At 35.3% G+C, this 17,395-nt stretch overlaps 1 protein-coding gene across 1 annotated transcript in view; it reads right to left on the bottom strand.

Moving 5' to 3' along the window:
- The window catches only part of UBR1 (ubiquitin protein ligase E3 component n-recognin 1), a 143,251-nt gene that overhangs the window by 39,866 nt on the left and 85,990 nt on the right, over positions 1–17,395 (bottom strand). The window contains exons 28-34 of the mRNA XM_008574027.1: positions 15,509–15,595; positions 13,730–13,911; positions 8,280–8,485; positions 6,654–6,747; positions 5,729–5,878; positions 2,659–2,744; positions 527–620 (exon numbers count right to left, since the gene is read on the bottom strand). Coding sequence (XP_008572249.1) covers positions 527–620; positions 2,659–2,744; positions 5,729–5,878; positions 6,654–6,747; positions 8,280–8,485; positions 13,730–13,911; positions 15,509–15,595 — 899 coding nt within the window. The remainder of the gene's footprint in view (positions 1–526; positions 621–2,658; positions 2,745–5,728; positions 5,879–6,653; positions 6,748–8,279; positions 8,486–13,729; positions 13,912–15,508; positions 15,596–17,395) is intronic.

Genomic DNA, 17,395 nt, shown 5'->3' with positions numbered 1-17,395 from the left:
CCTGATTTGGGAACATATTTTTCAGTGTCTTCCTAAATATCTCTCCAATAGACTTATTGCCTCAATTCTACATACACGAAAATGATTTGAGGGTGGGGTGAAGTGACCTGAGACATTTTAGTAAGTCACAGAGTAAGTTAGATGTGACTTTAACTGAAGTCGCTTAAATTCTGGTCCTCTTTTAGGTTAGACCACACAAAATTGGCATTTTGGTTGATCAAAAATGGTTGGTTAGAGGCATGGTTCACCCAAATAGAGATTAATATCTCAAATCACTCAATTTCTTAAATAATTTTAATTGACACATTGTAATTATACATACGTATGTGGTACAATCTGATTTTTTGGTTCAAACCACTTAATTTACCAATAAAATTTACAAATAAAACTCCAAGGAGAGGGAAACAAGATAAAAATGGAATAAAACAATTTTACAAATAAAGAAGAAAGTAAAAAAGGAAGGACTATTTCTCATTCTTATTTTCACAACCATTTACAACCTTCTCTTAACTATTTAGGTACTTACGAAGACTGCACTCCAAAACTCAGGATGGAGTGAAACTCAAAAGTGGAATCTCCCATTCCTTGATTAAACAAGACAGGAATTGTTGGGTTTTCGCCTTATAAATTAAAAGGAAAAAGAAAAATCATAAATAGGTTTAGTCTGACATATACTTTCCTAGCTTTTAAAAATGATATATGATCATTTTAGAAAAAAACTTAGAACATGCTAATAGGCAATAAATAATCACCTGAAATTCCTCCACCCAGATAACCACAAATAACATTTGGGTGATATTCTTTTGTTCTCCATATAAATTTTTTTTTATGATCATTTTAGAAAAAAACTTAGAACATGCTAATAGGCAATAAATAATCACCTGAAATTTCTCCACCCAGATAACCACAAATAACATTTGGGTGATATTCTTTTGTTCTCCATATAAATTTTTTTAAAAAAGACAACACCATATAGTACTGTTCTGCATCTTGCTTCTTCACCTAACATATTATGAATGTTTTTCCATATCAGTAACTCTCCCTCTATATTTCCATTTTTAACGAATGTATATGTGTTCTCTTAGTATGGCAACATATATCAGTGAATAAGAATAAAGGATCTGGAGCCAAACTGCCTGGATTTGAATACTAGCTCTGCCACTTAGTAGGACTTTATGTGAGAACTAAACCTCTCTGTGGCTCTATTTCCTCATCAAATTTGAACATTATTCCCCTAAATGGAATTGGTTGTTTTTCTCTAGTTGCTTTCAAGATTTTTTCTTTATCTTTTGTTTTCAGCAGTTTTGTTATGATGTGTCCGAGTGTGATTTTCTTTAAGTTTATATGTTTGAGTCACAACTTCTTCAATCTGTAAATTTATGATTTCACCAAATTTGGGAAGTTTTCAGCCATTATTTCTCTAAAGATTTTATTCCACATCATCCTTTTTCCCTTTCTTTTTGGGACTTCAATGACACAAATGTTGAATTTTTAAAAGATTGTCCTATATGTCCCTAAGGACCCATTTTCTTTTTTTTCCCTCTCTTTTCTTTCTTTCTTTCTTTATTTTTTTGGTGGCTGGCCTGTACAGGGATCAAACCCTGGGCCTTGGTGTTATCAGCACCACATTCTCACCAACTGAGCAAACTGAACAGCCCCTCTCCATCTCTTTTCTGTCTGTTCTTCAGATTGGATAATTTCCACTGATCTAATTCAAATTCACTGACACTTATCTCCTCATCTCCATTCTCCTATTGAGCCCATCTAGTTAACTTTTATTTCGCATATTATTTTTTCAATTCTATGAGATTTCCAAAAGTCTGTGGAAAAACAGGATTGAAATTTAATACAAATCATTACATGAACTTTTGGACATACCATCGTGTTATCTCATATAGTTTTTTTTAAGTAGTCTGTACTTTTCTGCTCCTATTTTTCACTCATTTCAAGAATGTTTACCTTTACTTTATGTTTTACATTTATATAGCTTCTTTAAACTTTTTGTCTGATAAGTTCAACATTTAAAACATCTCAGAATTGGCATTTGATTGTTTTTCCCATAAGAGGTGGTCAGACTTTTCTGGTTCTTTGTATGTCAAGTAATTTCTAGACTGTATCTTGGATATTTTGAATATTATATTGTGAGATTCTAGGTCCTATTAAAATCATCTGGAAAAATGTGCATTTTAAAAGTGTTTTAGTAGGCAATCAACTCAGGTTCAATCAATTTTGTCTCATCTTCAATGGATGGTGGTTCCAATGTTAGTTTTCAGAACCTTTGCTATGCTATTTTGATCTGCCTAGCAGATGTACTACTCATGGAATTAGTCAGGGACTTGAGTGGTGATTTAAATGCAGCTTAATTCTTAAAGACTGTGCTATGCTTCTTTGGGCCTATTCTGTACTTACGCAGCTTGGAGGTGAGCCCAGGACTTGAGCTGGTCTCAAAAATAGGAGAGTCCCCTTCTACAGTTCTCTCCTCTCTGGAATTTCTCCCAAACTCTGTAGCTCAAAAGGGCCCTTTTTTCCTAGTTCCTTTGGCCAAAATGACACGTTTCTCTCAGTTTTAGTCTTGCATGCTATCATGCAAATTTACGTGACTGGTGCTGCCCTTGGGGTGAAGTTGTGAGGCAAAGACAGAAAAAAATAAGGACTCACCTTGCACTCTTTGGAACAGTGGGGCCCCTTTTCCCAGTTCCTCTGGCCAGAGAAACTGGTTTACTGGATTTAGATGGATCTTGGATCTAAGATTTAAATTCCTGCAGTCTGACTCCAGATTAATCTGTCTATACTACCTCCTAGTATGAAAAATGATTAGTGAAGTGGTTTAAGCCAAACTTAGTCTTGGCCTCAAAAACCTCTATTCACACGTTAACCTGTTAGCTAGCCTTGCAGGTTTTACTTCTAAATATATCCCAAGTTGATCACTTCTTTCTGCCTCTACCACTACCACTATTACATCTCAGTCACCTCATCTCTCACCTGGACTACTTCAATAGACTCCTAACTGTTCTTCCTGCTTCTACTCCTGTGTTTCATTACTAAGTATGAGTTCATCATACAGAAGCCAGATGAATCTTCTAAAAATGTAAATCAGATCATATCATTCCCCTGTTCAAGACACTCTGGTGGTTTCCTATCATACATAAAATAAAATTCTAACTTCTAATCTTAGCTCATAAGCCCTCTCATGATCTGGCTCTTTGCTTGCTCTATTCCAGGTATGCTGCCATCCTGCTATTCCTAGAACATTCCAACTGCATTCCTAACTTGGGTCCTTTGCTCTTGATATTGCCCGTGCTTAGAATTCTCTTCTTCTAGAGAGCAGCACTGCTTGTCCTTCGCTTCATTCAGGTTTCCACTCAAATGGCACCATCTCAGAGAGGAGCTCCCTGACAACTCTGTCCATAAATAGCCCCATGACCCAGTCTGTCTTTAGCCCTTTACTCTGGTGCCTTAGTTTTCTCATAGTACTCATATTTCTCACTACTCAACACTTTGTATTTATTTGTTTATTGCCAGTTTCTCCTTCCTAGAATGTAAATTTCATAAGGGCAGGGACTTGATTAAAGATCCAAAAAGGGATCAGAAACAGCATTATTAAAAAAGACTATAAAATAAAAATCTGTTTATTGAAAGGACAGATTTAACTTGAGTGAAGTTAAAAAAAAAAAAAAAATATATATATATATATATATATAATGAACAGTACCGAAATTTATATACCTGGGCACAAATTCAACCTAAAGAATTTTTTCAGTTCTTAAAAAAAAAGTGTACTATAACTGGTTACGATAAATTTTCTTTAAAAATATTATCATATTAGTTCTAATTTTTAATAAATTATATTATAAATTTTGATAGATTTAATAAAAATATTAGTTTTGATGTTTTCATATGCTTCTACCTTTAATATCTTAGATTATACTCATATTGACTTTCTAAAATACAAAAAGGCAAATATATTCAACCACACAGGTAAGTTCAAATACCTAATAAACATGTTATGTATAAGTATATATTTCAGTAACAAATTTGTTGAGTAACAAAATTGTTACTATAGATTAAAATTGCCCCAGGGTTCTAAGAGACATGGTCATAAGGATCAGTTTTCTGACTTTAGAAAGGATTTCCTTGAAGAATCCTATTCTTAAAGCCATCAAAGAAAGAAGTTGCTGAATATTCCTTCAGAGTAATTTATATGTTTAATAATACTTATTTTGGGGAACCACTATGTAAAAAAGGCTTGTACTGTCTAACAAGATGTTGGAAAGTCACCTTATTTCATTATGATTTATTTTACCTTTGTCTTCAGGTGTATAGTTAGGTAAAGCTTTTAAGTCATGTCTGAATTCAAATCCTGGGTCTGTGTTGGGACAAGTAAAAACTACTCAGAGTCTCCAATTCCTTATCTTTATCTTTATTTGGCAGCTGGCTGGTATAGGGATCTGAACCCTGACCTTTGTGTTACCAGCACCAGACCACTTCCTTATTTTTAAATGGAAATAACAGTATCTACTCCATTAGACTACTGTGAGAATTAAATAAGATAATGTATCAAGTGCTTGGTGGAGTATCTAGAACACAGTAATTACTCAACAATGACTAAAAAGATAAATCTTTTTTCACCCTTTTCCTATAAGATGACCTTCTATGTCCCAGTAGGCTGAAGAAGACAATTTCCCAATTAGATTTTCCAATTACATGGAATAGCAGAGACAGGCTAACTACTTATTGACGCTGCTTGCCAAACTTATCACCTTTGAACTCTCCTGTTGTAGGGACGTGTTAAAGGTGTTTTTATCAACAAAACCATTTTCTTTAGCAAAACTTAATTTATCATTACAAATCCAGTGAATTTCAAAGACACTGAAATAATAACAATTATAAATAGTACTGTTATGATATAGAACAGTGAAAATACAGAAATATATAATTAAGTGTCCTAGTTGTCATAAAAAACTAATAAATTTGCTGTTAAAATCCATTCACGGGGCCGAGCCTGTGGAGCACTCGGGAGAGTGGGGCGCTGGGAGCGCAGTAGCACTCCCGCGGCGGGTTTGGATCCTATATAGGGATGACCGGTGCGCTCACAGCGCTCACTGGCTGAGCGCGGTGTGGCTGGTCTCAAAAAGGACAAAAAAAAAAAAAAAAAATCCATTCACGGATGATCAGAATACAAAATTTTAAAAACTCTAAACACTCAAGCACTATCCAAAGTTATATGATGAATCTAATGGGGTTTTTTAAATTAATTTTTTAATTTTTACAGATAACATTTTGTCCATGTCTCTAAAATAATAGCATTTGGATCTTCAGATATATAGTAGAATTAAAAAAATAATACTAAGATCTTTAGAGCTACCTAACTCCAAATAGCAACTCCACTAGTGGCAAGGGGCCATGTGAAAGAAATGAATTTCTTTTTTTTATATCTCTTCTCCTTCTATGAGTGGCTAAGACAGAGATTAGAGTTCTACTACTTTAATGGCTGTTGGAAGATATACGTACAACATATAGATTTGAGTAAATAAACATTCTAGTTCTCTTAGAGACCAAATTTTGGGCTTTTAGTCACATTTTTAAAGTATGATACAAGTTAAGAAATAAAAAATATTAATTCCTTTAAAGAGTTAAAAAGAAACTCATAATCTAACAAAAACAGGCACAAATTAAAGGATTAAAGACAGCTTTTAAAAAACTAACCAAAACATAAATTAAAATATACCTGTTTATCTTTTGAGGTTGCAAAGGGATAATGGGGATTACAGAATTGCACAGAGATTTGCAAAGAGGGCAAAGATATTCTCCACTCTCCAAGTCAAAAAGGTCAACATGAATGCGCTGCTGAGAGCTAAGCTGTACAGCTTCAAAGTACCTGCAAAATTCCAGAGATACAGGTCCATTTACAACTGCACATGTAATTTTGTTCTAATCCAAGTAAAAAAAAATCCGTTATTTTTGTTCCAATAAACATCTTTAGAACCTAAATGCAAAAATACATAAGTTATAATTATAGAAGAAACAGGCTGCCCATTTCTATTGGGGGCAAACTGGAAAATACATCATGGCAGATACAAATTTAAAATAAGTTTACTGACTCACAACTAGTCTCCTGCCTCAACAGCATGGAGATACAAAGTAGACACTACTTTCCTCAGTTTCCAATGAACTGAAGTAGTAAGGGCTATCACAGGAAAATTATATATTTTAATCCAATGTCAAACAGGTAAACCCTATGTAAGACTTCTCAGAAATTACATTTCTGAATTTTATCTTTTCCAAAGATAGAACTAGAACTTCTTGTCCTATTCTGTCTCAAAGTTACTTTTCACTATATGTTTTCAGGGTAATGAAATTTTTACAAAGATTACTGCTTCTTTTACATGAATACTGATAAAGAGCAACTGATTAGTTTGTGGAGAGGAAGCACCTAAAGGAACAGTGAAAATCTTAAATTGACAACTTTACATACTAATTTCCAAGGCAGATAATAATTAGTATCATGCAAACTGAATTAGTAATTAAAATTGCTTAAATTATTCAAATAAGAAGGAAGGAAAGAAGACATGAGAAAACATGCCTTTTTCTGGCCTTTAGTGAACTTCAATGTTCCTAGTCTCTTTCAAGAACATGTCAGAAGAACAACTTACTTCTGCCAGCATGCTGCATGCATTACATGACCACAGCTTCCTGTATAAGTTCCATATGCCAAGTCTGGATCCATAAAAAGTGGGTCCAAGGTTTCTGGTACAGGAAGACAAAAATAAGAATATGTATTCACCTTGCTTCCAAAGTTATATAAAGGAGGAAAAAGAGAAAGAGGTTATCAGGTCTAAAATTCTAATCACAAACTTTCTCAGGAATGTCTAAGGAAAGTGTCACAAAAAATAAGAATATGTATTCACCTTGCTTCCAAAGTTATATAAAGGAGGAAAAAGAGAAAGAGAGAGGTTATCAGGTCTAAAATTCTAATCACAAACTTTCTCAGGAATGTCTAAGGAAAGTGTCACAATATCATGACAACAGGACATATATTCTTAATAGCAAAAAAAAAAAAAAAAAAACGAAAAAGAGAAAATATAAAGCTAGACTATGAGGTATGACTCTAAAATTGGTATGAATTAATAACAACTCTTTCTTTTATTAACATTTTAATTTTGAACATTAGGTTTAAGCTGCTTTATCTTGGCTGTTGAAATGATTTTCTATGATTCGAGCACATTTTACTTCTGTAATTTTAAGAGTAATTTGACTGGATGATAATTTTGAAAGATATATAGGGGCATTATAACGTAGTAGAAAAAAAGCACAGACAAGGAATTTCAAGTTCTGGTTTCATCACTTAAAACTCATGACCTTGGGCAAGTTATATAACCTCTCTGTACCCTCATGTGTAAAATGGAGACAATATTGGTACCTAACTCATAGGACTGTCATGAAGATTAAGTAAATAGATACACAAAAAGCACTTAAGTGTCTGGCACATGTTAAGCAGTCAATTAATATTATCTGTTATTATCATCATTATTTCTCCAGAGGTACTTTAAAAATAAAGCATCTAACTCCTGATGTAAGAAAAGCAATACATTACCTAATTAGTACTCTTGCCAAGAAAATGTTTACCACAAATTTAATCATGAGGCAACAACAGACAAATTCACAGTAAAAGGCATCGTACAGACAATTGGCCTGCATTCTTCAAAAAAGTTATCATGAAAAAAAAAGGCAACGGACTATTCTAGATTAAAATAGACTAGAGGAAACATAATCAAAGCCACTCATAAATGTGTTTGGATCCTGCATGAAAAAAAAAGTCTCTCTATTGTAGACATTTTGAGAACAGCTGGAGAAATATGAATTTTATATTAGATGATATTTCTGAACTATGAACTTTCTTAAATATGATAAGGCTACAGTAGATATAGATTTCCTTAGTTTTAGAAAATGCATGTGGAAATATTTAGGGATGAAATGTCATGACACCTGTGACCTACTTTCAAATGGTTCAGCAAAAAGAAACATAGATTAACAGAGAAATAAAATGAGCAATGTGGCCAAGTGCCAACAAAAATTAAAATAAAAAAATAAAAATAAAACAAAGCAGCCCACATGGCATGTAAAAACCTAGAGTCTATTTTACATATGGGTAAAACTGTGATCTAACAAAATAAAACTAAATACAACCTCACTCCCAAATTTCTTTCAAATAGTATTTTTTCTAATTACATAGTAATGAAGAGAAATGCTTGAAAGGATATTTATTAAACAATACATACCCCCTGAGAGTTCTATGGGTTTCCCCCTGTGCTGGGTTAAGGTGGTGGATTTCTGGACACAGGCTGATAATACCATGGCATTATTTTCTATTTTCACCTCTTGTTCTTCTTGACAGAGGATGCATGTCAGCACCTCCTTTTCAGTAACAGATGGACCCCGTTTAGGACCCAAAGCAATTCTAGAGTAGTTGCTGACTGCTGGGGTGCTACCAAAAGAAACGACCAGAAATGAGGACTGAGGACACATGTTTTGGTCACTTGTCTTTATATTTTGGTAGATTTTAAGTAACTGTAGAATAAAATAAGAATACAAATAAAAATAATATTTAGCAATATTAGCTTAAAAGCTTTCCCCCTGACCTTTCTGGCTTTTATCAGTTAATTTGCTTATTAGAAAATACATTTTTTGTTGATAAATGCAAAAAAAAGATCACAAAACAGAATGTATATTATAATTACATTTAACGTACTGTACCAACAGGCTGAGTTATTTTTTTTTAAATATAAAAATAATACACACTTATTGAAGAAATTTTATAAGATCTAGAAAAGTATAAAGAAGAATATAAAAAGCATTATACTCCCACAACATAGATGACCACTTAATAACCTTGTATATTTCCTTCTAGTCAGCTTTCTACTTATACTTTTTTACATAAATAAGATCACATTACATACAAAGATTTGCATCCTGCTTTATATTTTTATTTTCTTATGTCATTAAAATTTCTTCAGAAAAATTTTTAAATGGCTGCACAGTATTCTTATTATATGTGCCCTAAGAGTTTTATCCATTCCCACTCATTAGGCATTTAGGTTTCTATTCGATTTTGGTAGCTGTTAAAACTAAAAAAAACTTAGCAGGCTAAATGTCCTCCAGTTCATGGAACAGTCCCACATGAAAAAGAATCATCACACAAATGCCAAGACTGAGAAACACTGAGCTCAATTTGTATATAAGAACATATACAGATTTCTAAGACATCCTATAAGAGAAAGAAAATGTGAAGTTGCAGAATGATATGTACATAATACCATTTATGAAAATAAAACAAAAAGCTGAATGACACTATATAATTTCTGTGGTTATGTATATTTGTATGTAATAATACAGTAAAAATATTGACAAGAAAACATGAAAATTATAATCAGAGAATCTCTGAGAAAGAACAGAAAGAGATCCAGGATTTGGGCTGGTGCTCAAATGGAACTTGATTTTTAAAAGAAAAAATGTATTAATGTAATCATGAAATTAAAATATAGGTTTTAAGAAAAACATAAGAGAATATACTTGTGATTTTGGATAGGAAAAGCCTTCTTAAACAAGATACAAAAAGTTAAAACTTAGTGCACAGTGTCATAACACCAAGGTCAAGGGTTTGGATACCTGTACCAGACAGCTGCCAAAAAAAAGTTAGAACTCTAAATGTTTTCATCAATATTGAAAACTCTTCTCTGGCTAATCCCCATAATTAATGTTAAAGAAATAGGGACAATATATGTGAAACACATATAACAAAGTTTAGCGTCCATAATTTTAAAGGACTTCTATAAATCCATAAGACAAGAGCAAAGTACCCAATAGAGATGGGCAAAGGATAATAACAGGCAATTCCTAGAAGATAAAATGTAAAAGGTCAGTGAACAATCAATTTCCCTGATTACTAGTCAGTACTAACTAGTAATCAGGGAAATTTGATCAGATTGACACAAATTCTTAATTTTGACAATATCAAATATTTTCAAGCACTAATAATAGTTAAGTAATCATGAGAATGAAGAAAATAGGCACTTTCATACACTGCTGGAAGTAGAAATTGAGAAAACCACTTTGGAGGGCAATGTGGCCATCTATTCCAATTTTGACCCAGCCCTTTCACTTACTGCATTAAAAACGTGAGAACTATTTGCACAATTGCACAAGGAGGTTCATACAGAAATGGTCTGACAAATTGTAATAAGGAAAAATTGAAGCAACCTAAATGTCCAAAATCAGATAAATAATTATATATCCACACCATGAGAGACTATGCAGCAGTCATAAAGGATGATGTTGAATCTACACTATAGATCTATACATACTGACATAAAAAGATTTATAAGAGGCTTCTGGTCAAGATGGTCCCCAGCATCACTCTCTCCCACAAATCAACCAATTTACAACTATTAAAAAGCAATGACAGCCAAGCTGGGGCCACTAGAGCTTAGAGGAAGAGGAGGAGAGACCTATGGAGTGCATGAAGGCAAGAGAAGCCATGATGAGTGAAAGAAAAAACCACTCTGACTGTTTCGTGCTGTGGCCGCTTTAAGGCGGGAGCTGCTGAGTGCATGGAGCAGGAGCTGGCAAAAGCCGCAGCTGTGCCCTTCAGATGGAGTTGCTAGGAGGCGGCAGGGGAGAAGAGGGCCTTGGTGGCCCCCAGGCCAGCAGTACCACCAACAGGGTTCCTGTGGACCCACATAGGACGGAGGAGTCACAACAACTGAAAAAAAGGAGCCATTCAGAGGCTGGTGAGTCATCGCAAGGGACCAGAGCATGGCCAGTCCCATGGGAAGTGTTTGGAGCATGGGAGGTGGGGGAGACAGGCCCACTGGGCAAATGCTGGGGTATAGCAAGGACAGCTGATCTGCTCCCCAATCAGTGCAGGACAACTCAGAGGAGACTGGTCAGGAATACAGAATTGCAAGGAGAGCAGTTTGATGAAAAGACTTAGGTCCAGACCAGTGTTTCTATACAACCCAGGTACATCAGATTTCACCAGAACCGGAAGTACCTATAAAGAGAAGTATTAAAACCTGAGCTTCACAAAAAGCCTTCCCTAGGGAATCAGCAGCAAAGCATCAATTTAGCCCAACCACAGAGCTCAAGTACTGATCCTCGTAGGAAGTTCCCCCATTTTAGAAGTAAGCAAAGGACAACAAATTAGTTCCAGTGCAGAGTTTAAGTGGTGGGAACAGCAAATAATCTAACACAGAACTGAAAGAAAAAACAAAGTACCCACAACCAGACAAAGTTTGATAACTAGTAAAGGACTCATTTCACCAAAGAACACCTATAACACCTAGAAGGACTGGAAGTCCCCTGGGCCGTGGACCTCAGCCATGCCCCCCAACACCTGCAACCAGTCCCGAGGATAGGTGCCTCTGGCCTCGGCCACACCCCCCAACAAGTGCAACCACCCCAGCAACGTCCACGACCACCGAGCTGCTTCAGGAAAAGCCCTGGGCTCTCCCAAGCTGGAGCGGCAGGGGGCTGATGTCCATGCTCCCCCCAACTCCCACACGAGCAATCAGCCCTGTAGTGACCACCAAGCTGCTGCAGGAGGCACCCCGGGCTCTCCCAAGCCAGGGGGGGCAGGGAGGGGGACGGACGGGGGGGCCAAGGGCCTCGTCCACGCCCCCCCAATGCTCAATCAGCCCAGTGACGACTAGCAAGCCTCAGCAAGAAGAGCCCCGTGTTCCTGAGCTGGGGTGGTGGGGGAGAGGAAGGCTATTGCCACGCCCCCTTGACACCTGCACCCAGCCTGGCAATAATCAAGCCACTGCTGGAAGCCCACCAGTCTCCCCTATGGGAATGTGGGGGGTGCCACAGGCCTAAATCCCACTCCTCCTCCTTCCTCCTTCTTCCATCCCATTTCCTTCCCCTTTCTCGTCTCCCTCTCCCTCCCAACTGCTCACAATAACATCATAGAATGTAAAAAAATAGTATTAATAAAACTAAGAAAAAAATGAAAATTCACCTCAAATCTAAAAAAAAAAAAGAAAGATTTATAAGGCATTGAAAAAGCAAGCTACAGGACAAAATATATGGTAAAATAAAAATAAACCACTAAAAAACATAAAAACAAGCTTCATTATTTCCTTATGTATACGTTTATAATGCGTAGAAAGAGGTCTAGAACAAGGCATTGAAAAAGCAAGCTACAGGACAAAATATATGGTAAAATAAAAATAACCCACTAAAAAACATAAAACAAGCGTCATTATTTCCTTATGTATACGTTTATAAATGCGTAGAAAGAGGTCTAGAACAATGGCTATTTATAACCACGGTTATGTGTGGAGAAACATCAAGAATGTAGAGGATGGTCAACTTACTACATAATTTGAATTGTTTTCAATGAGAACACATAAATAAATTACATGTCCAATCAACCAGGCAATAAAAATAAATGATGAAACAATTAAAGCCATCAATTAACTCTGAGTACACCTTTGCTTACTCTTCTTTTCTTTTTTTGGTAGCTGGCTGGTACAGAGATTGAACCATGGGCCCTGACATTATGATACCATGTTCTAACCAACTGAGCTAACTGGCCAGCCCCGATTACATCTTTTTATTTTGATAGTAGTCTCTTTTTCACTACTTTCTAAATAGTACGTCATTAATACATAATACCTCGAGAGTTGGGACTTCTGCTTGTTACTGAAAGTTTTAATTTATATCTAGTTTTAGTATACAATAGTCAGCGAAGGAAAGCTTACCTTCATATCTTTTTATTTTTAGTCTTTAAAATAGTCATTATTCTTTATGGTCCTTGTTAGCATACTCAGCTTCAGGGTTACAGACATGTTACATAAAATATAATGTGTCTACTATTATTGCAAAAACACAATTTCCTAAAAGTATCCACAATATACATTGTTTTAAATAGCAGTGAAAGCTTGTTTTTTTAAATGGGCATAAGAGGGTATTTTCAGTATTTCAAATTTCTTGGAGTGCTTTTCAAAGTGTCATTATGTTGCCTTCTCCATTTTCTCACTATATCTATAACAGCCTCACAAAAGCATGGCTCAGAAGGTTAACTGATTTCTACCACAGTACACCAGTCAGGACTCAGAAATCTTGATTTACTGATTTCCACTCCAATGTGCTATCCACGACTATAACTATAGGCATTGTCTTCTTTCTCTTTAAGAAAAAAAGAAAAACTAGGGCTGTATAAACTACCTTTTTTGGGCAAATAATTTGTTTTCAATTTGCAATAACCGCAGTTGGGCTGGCCGGTTAGCTCAGTTGGTTACAGTGTGGTGTTGATTATACCAAGGTCATGGGTTCGGATCCCCGGACCAGCCAGCTGCCAAAAAAATAAAAACCTGCAGTCTTTTATCAGAAATCATAAAAATGCTGGGAAATCTGTGAATTGATGTGTATCTAAAAAATGTCCATGCATACAAAATAACAGGTGTTGATTTCTATTTTTGTTGTTCCCACCTTCATATCTTTCAGTGCATAAAGGTTCCTGACATAACTTTATTATGCACTCGAACAATGTATCAATATAAAATTACATTCAGTAAGTGCTTTAAAGCCTTCACTCTTGACCTTCCTAAGCTTAAAAACAGTTTAATTTCACTTACTATAAAATACATTTTGGAAAAGCATGGTTTAAAGTAAATATTTAATTTTCCCAAATTTGAGTTGATAATTTTTAGTTTTGCTTTGTTTTTACCTCTCTTCCTCCATAATGGAGTCTTCTTTCCCAGGCATTTCTGACGTGTTGTCATACATGAGTTTGTGAGTTTCAATGAAGTTTTTCTGTAAGGCAGACATCTGAGCCATGATCTTCTGGCGATGTAGCCTAGCAGCTTCAGCTTTTCTTTTTCGTTCTGCTTTTTCTTTATCATGAGTAATCTGGGTATTAAGAAACCACAAAATTAGGTAAGATCCACTGTTAAAAATTTACACATACACTGTTCAGTTGGCAAAATTTCCTAGAGTAAGATTCTGAAAAACTTGATCACCCCTTAAGGCTTAGATTCAATTATGTTTCAAAGTTAGCATTGCAGGCTCCATGACATCATACAGCTTCCCTGGTTATTTCAATGATTTAATGTAAAAGGCCACGTCCCTTAAATATCCAATAAACTGCTTTTTATACTCAATGCAAGTACATCAAGAAATGAAATTAGATGGAACAAAATTTTAAATAATTTGTCAATCAACTTAATCACTGACATTTAATCAATTTAAAACAACTCGATGATGTCTAACAGTTACTCCTAACTGCACTGCTAAGACTGAGAACTTTCACACTGTTTCTGAGATGTATTTGATGACTTTTTATTTTCTATTCTACCATAATTGCAGTGTGTTTTTCTTTTAGGAAGGACAGTTAATAACCCCTAGTGATAATATTCTAATAATTTAAAGACTAGAATCATTAAAACATAATTCGTTATATTATGGAAATTAGTAATCTAAATATTACTGCATTTCATTGAATCTAAGATGTACCATTATCTTACATTCCTCTAATAAACATTAATAAATTATAATAAATTAATAAACATTAATAAATCATGAGGAGCCATTGATTGTGAGACATATCCCAATTTCACAAATTAAAATGTTTTAAAAATTAATAAGATGAGGTATTTCTAACAGAGCTCCACTGTACTTCAATTTCCTCTGCTTTTGAAAAATACATAAATTATACTGAATAAGTACCTGTTAAGTACTGTTAATCCTTGAAGTACAGAAGCATAATGAATAAAAGAGGGACAGAGTTCACATGTTGGAAAAATATAGGAAAATGGTCAGGGCCCCTCAGATGTTCAGAATCTTGCCAAGCATTGATGTAGATAGGCACGTGTGCCCAGATGTTCCTTGGTTACTGTCTAACGTAATCGTGCATGTGCACCCAGATGTACTGGGTTATGACTTAAGTATAAAGGACGAGTCCCTCTGATACATGGCACCCTCCTGCCCCCAGGATGCCTCTAGGAGGCAACGGGGAGGCCACTACTGCTGCTGGAGGCTGTTGCTGTAAGCTGTTACTGCCACTGTCCCCGGGATGCCCTGAGATGCTGCTGCCGCCACTACCAGACCTGTAAGCTGATGCTGCTGTTGCTGAGGATTGAGCTTGTCTCATCTGCCAACAGCTCCTGGGATCTTTCCCAATTACCTAGTGTGGACCTGCATGTGAGGGGTCTGGTGACCCAGCCTGGCATGTGAAGGGTCGGTCTGGTGACCCAGTCTATACAATGGGTTTGAAAGGTCTGAGCCCTAGCCCTGATGACACAAACGGAAACTTAGTATAACTAAAATAATGAAACATTTTAGCTTTAGTTATGATTTGCCTTACTCAACAACTGGCATAGTCATGTAGCTTTACATCACATACTTTATGAAAAATAAGTTCCTCCCAACAAAAAGAAGCAGCTCCCTTATACCAGTACCAGTAAAGTTCAAAGACAGAGATGAATGTCACCATTATTATTATTATTACCTCATCATTCTTAATAGATTCCAATCCTGATGTAGTTGCTACAATTAAACAAGATTTTTCTCTTAATCGCTTCACTGTGTCAAACATCTGTGAAAAACAGATGAAATGTTAAGACTTGGTTAGACTGACCAGAAAAAATTCACTAATTCACTAATAGAAAAACTCACTAATCTGGTTTTGTCATCATGTCTCCAAATGTCTTTGACCTAAACTATTTCAATATACGGGGGGTGGAAAAGTGACCCTGACTGTGACAAACACCTCCCCTAGTCAATAAGTAATCCAGCTGAGGAGGGGGTCACTGGTAGCAAATCAGCTGATTCAGTGTGCAGTTCTGAGCATGCTTGTTTGCTTTACAGAGATTTTCCAGGGAAAAGAAAATTTTTTTACCTTAAAATAACATTTTTAGTGCAAAGACATTTAAAGACAAGGATATGAAGTGGAATGTGAAATCCTCCTCTCCCTGACTGCAGTCTCTCTCTCTCCAAAAGCAACTAGTAAAATAAAAATTATCAATACTTCTTTCCTGGAAAAAAATGATCAGAATATATAACCTTTATGTTTACAAATATTTTCATAAAAAGAGATCCTACTTTATGTACTATTTATGTTTGGAGACATTTCCACAACAGATCTACCTCATTCTTTTAATAAATGTCAAGGTTTCAACAATAGGATGGTACATCCATAAAACTTATTTATATTTTCAAGGAGCCTCAGTGTCATGTAGTATCCCACGAGGAATACTACAACATGGCATTATTTTAAGCTCTGGGTAAAATACCTAATGTTTCTAGGAGCAGATACTTGTGTATTTTCATATATTTTGGTAATAAACTTTGGTATTCTAATAGAAAAATGAATATTCAGGAATACATCTCCAATTTATAATACTGTGCCTATAGGGTACGAATGCCAAACTAAATAACAGCTCAACTTACTTTCTTAATGAGTAGAATAGTTATCTACTTCTTTTGTTTCTGTTTTGATTGTATGTTTTAAAATATAGTACTTAATATTTATGAAATCTACTTTAAGAAAAATCTTAACAATAACATCACTATCTTATAGTTATATATCCTATTACATCAAGCTCACTTAAGGAGTGTTTCTAATTAAGTAGTAAAAGGGGCTGACCTCAAAGTATAAATCAATATAAAGATTTCCAATTGATAAGAATGTGGAAAGTAAGCACTCTATACATTCTAATTATCAAAACAACATCCAGCTGAAATCAAATATTTTAATGAATACAATGAGGGAGAAAGTTCTATAACTCTGGCTTCATGTTTCCATATGGAGGATTTTCCATTAAAGTAACATTCCTGGCCTCTTCTAATTCACTCTCCTAAAGGCACTGCCATTCACCTAATTGTTCAAACACCAATTCCTTAATTTCCCTCATCCCTTCCAACAAATTTATCAGCAAGTCCTACAGGTTGAGCATGCCAAATACCAAATGTTCCAAAATCTGAAACTTTTTGAGTGCTGACATGATGCTCAAAGGAAATGCTCACTGGAGCATTTTGGACTTCAAAATATCCAAAATCTGAAAAAATCTGAAATCTGAAACACTTTTGGTCCCAAGCATTTTGGATATGGGATACTCAACCAGTATAGATTCTACCTTCAAAGTATACTTTAATAAGTCCAGCTTCTCACCACCTGAATCTTAGCCTAGGTCATGCTTACTTCTCACTAAGATTACTGTAAATTCTCCTAATGTTTTTCCTGCTTTCATACCTGTCCTCTGTAATCCATCTACCTCACAGCAGCCAAAGTGATCTTCTACAAATGTAGATCAAATAATGTCTCTTAAAATCCTCCAATGGTTTCCTGATATCTATAAAAACAAAATCCACGACTTCACTCTGACCTATCAGGTCC

The sequence above is a fragment of the Galeopterus variegatus genome, unplaced genomic scaffold, assembly GCF_000696425.1.
Source record: "Galeopterus variegatus unplaced genomic scaffold, G_variegatus-3.0.2 Scaffold984, whole genome shotgun sequence".
NCBI classification, from domain to species: domain Eukaryota; kingdom Metazoa; phylum Chordata; class Mammalia; order Dermoptera; family Cynocephalidae; genus Galeopterus; species Galeopterus variegatus.
Note: the sequence above shows the minus strand (reverse complement) of the source record. Positions and strands in the feature narration are given on the sequence as shown.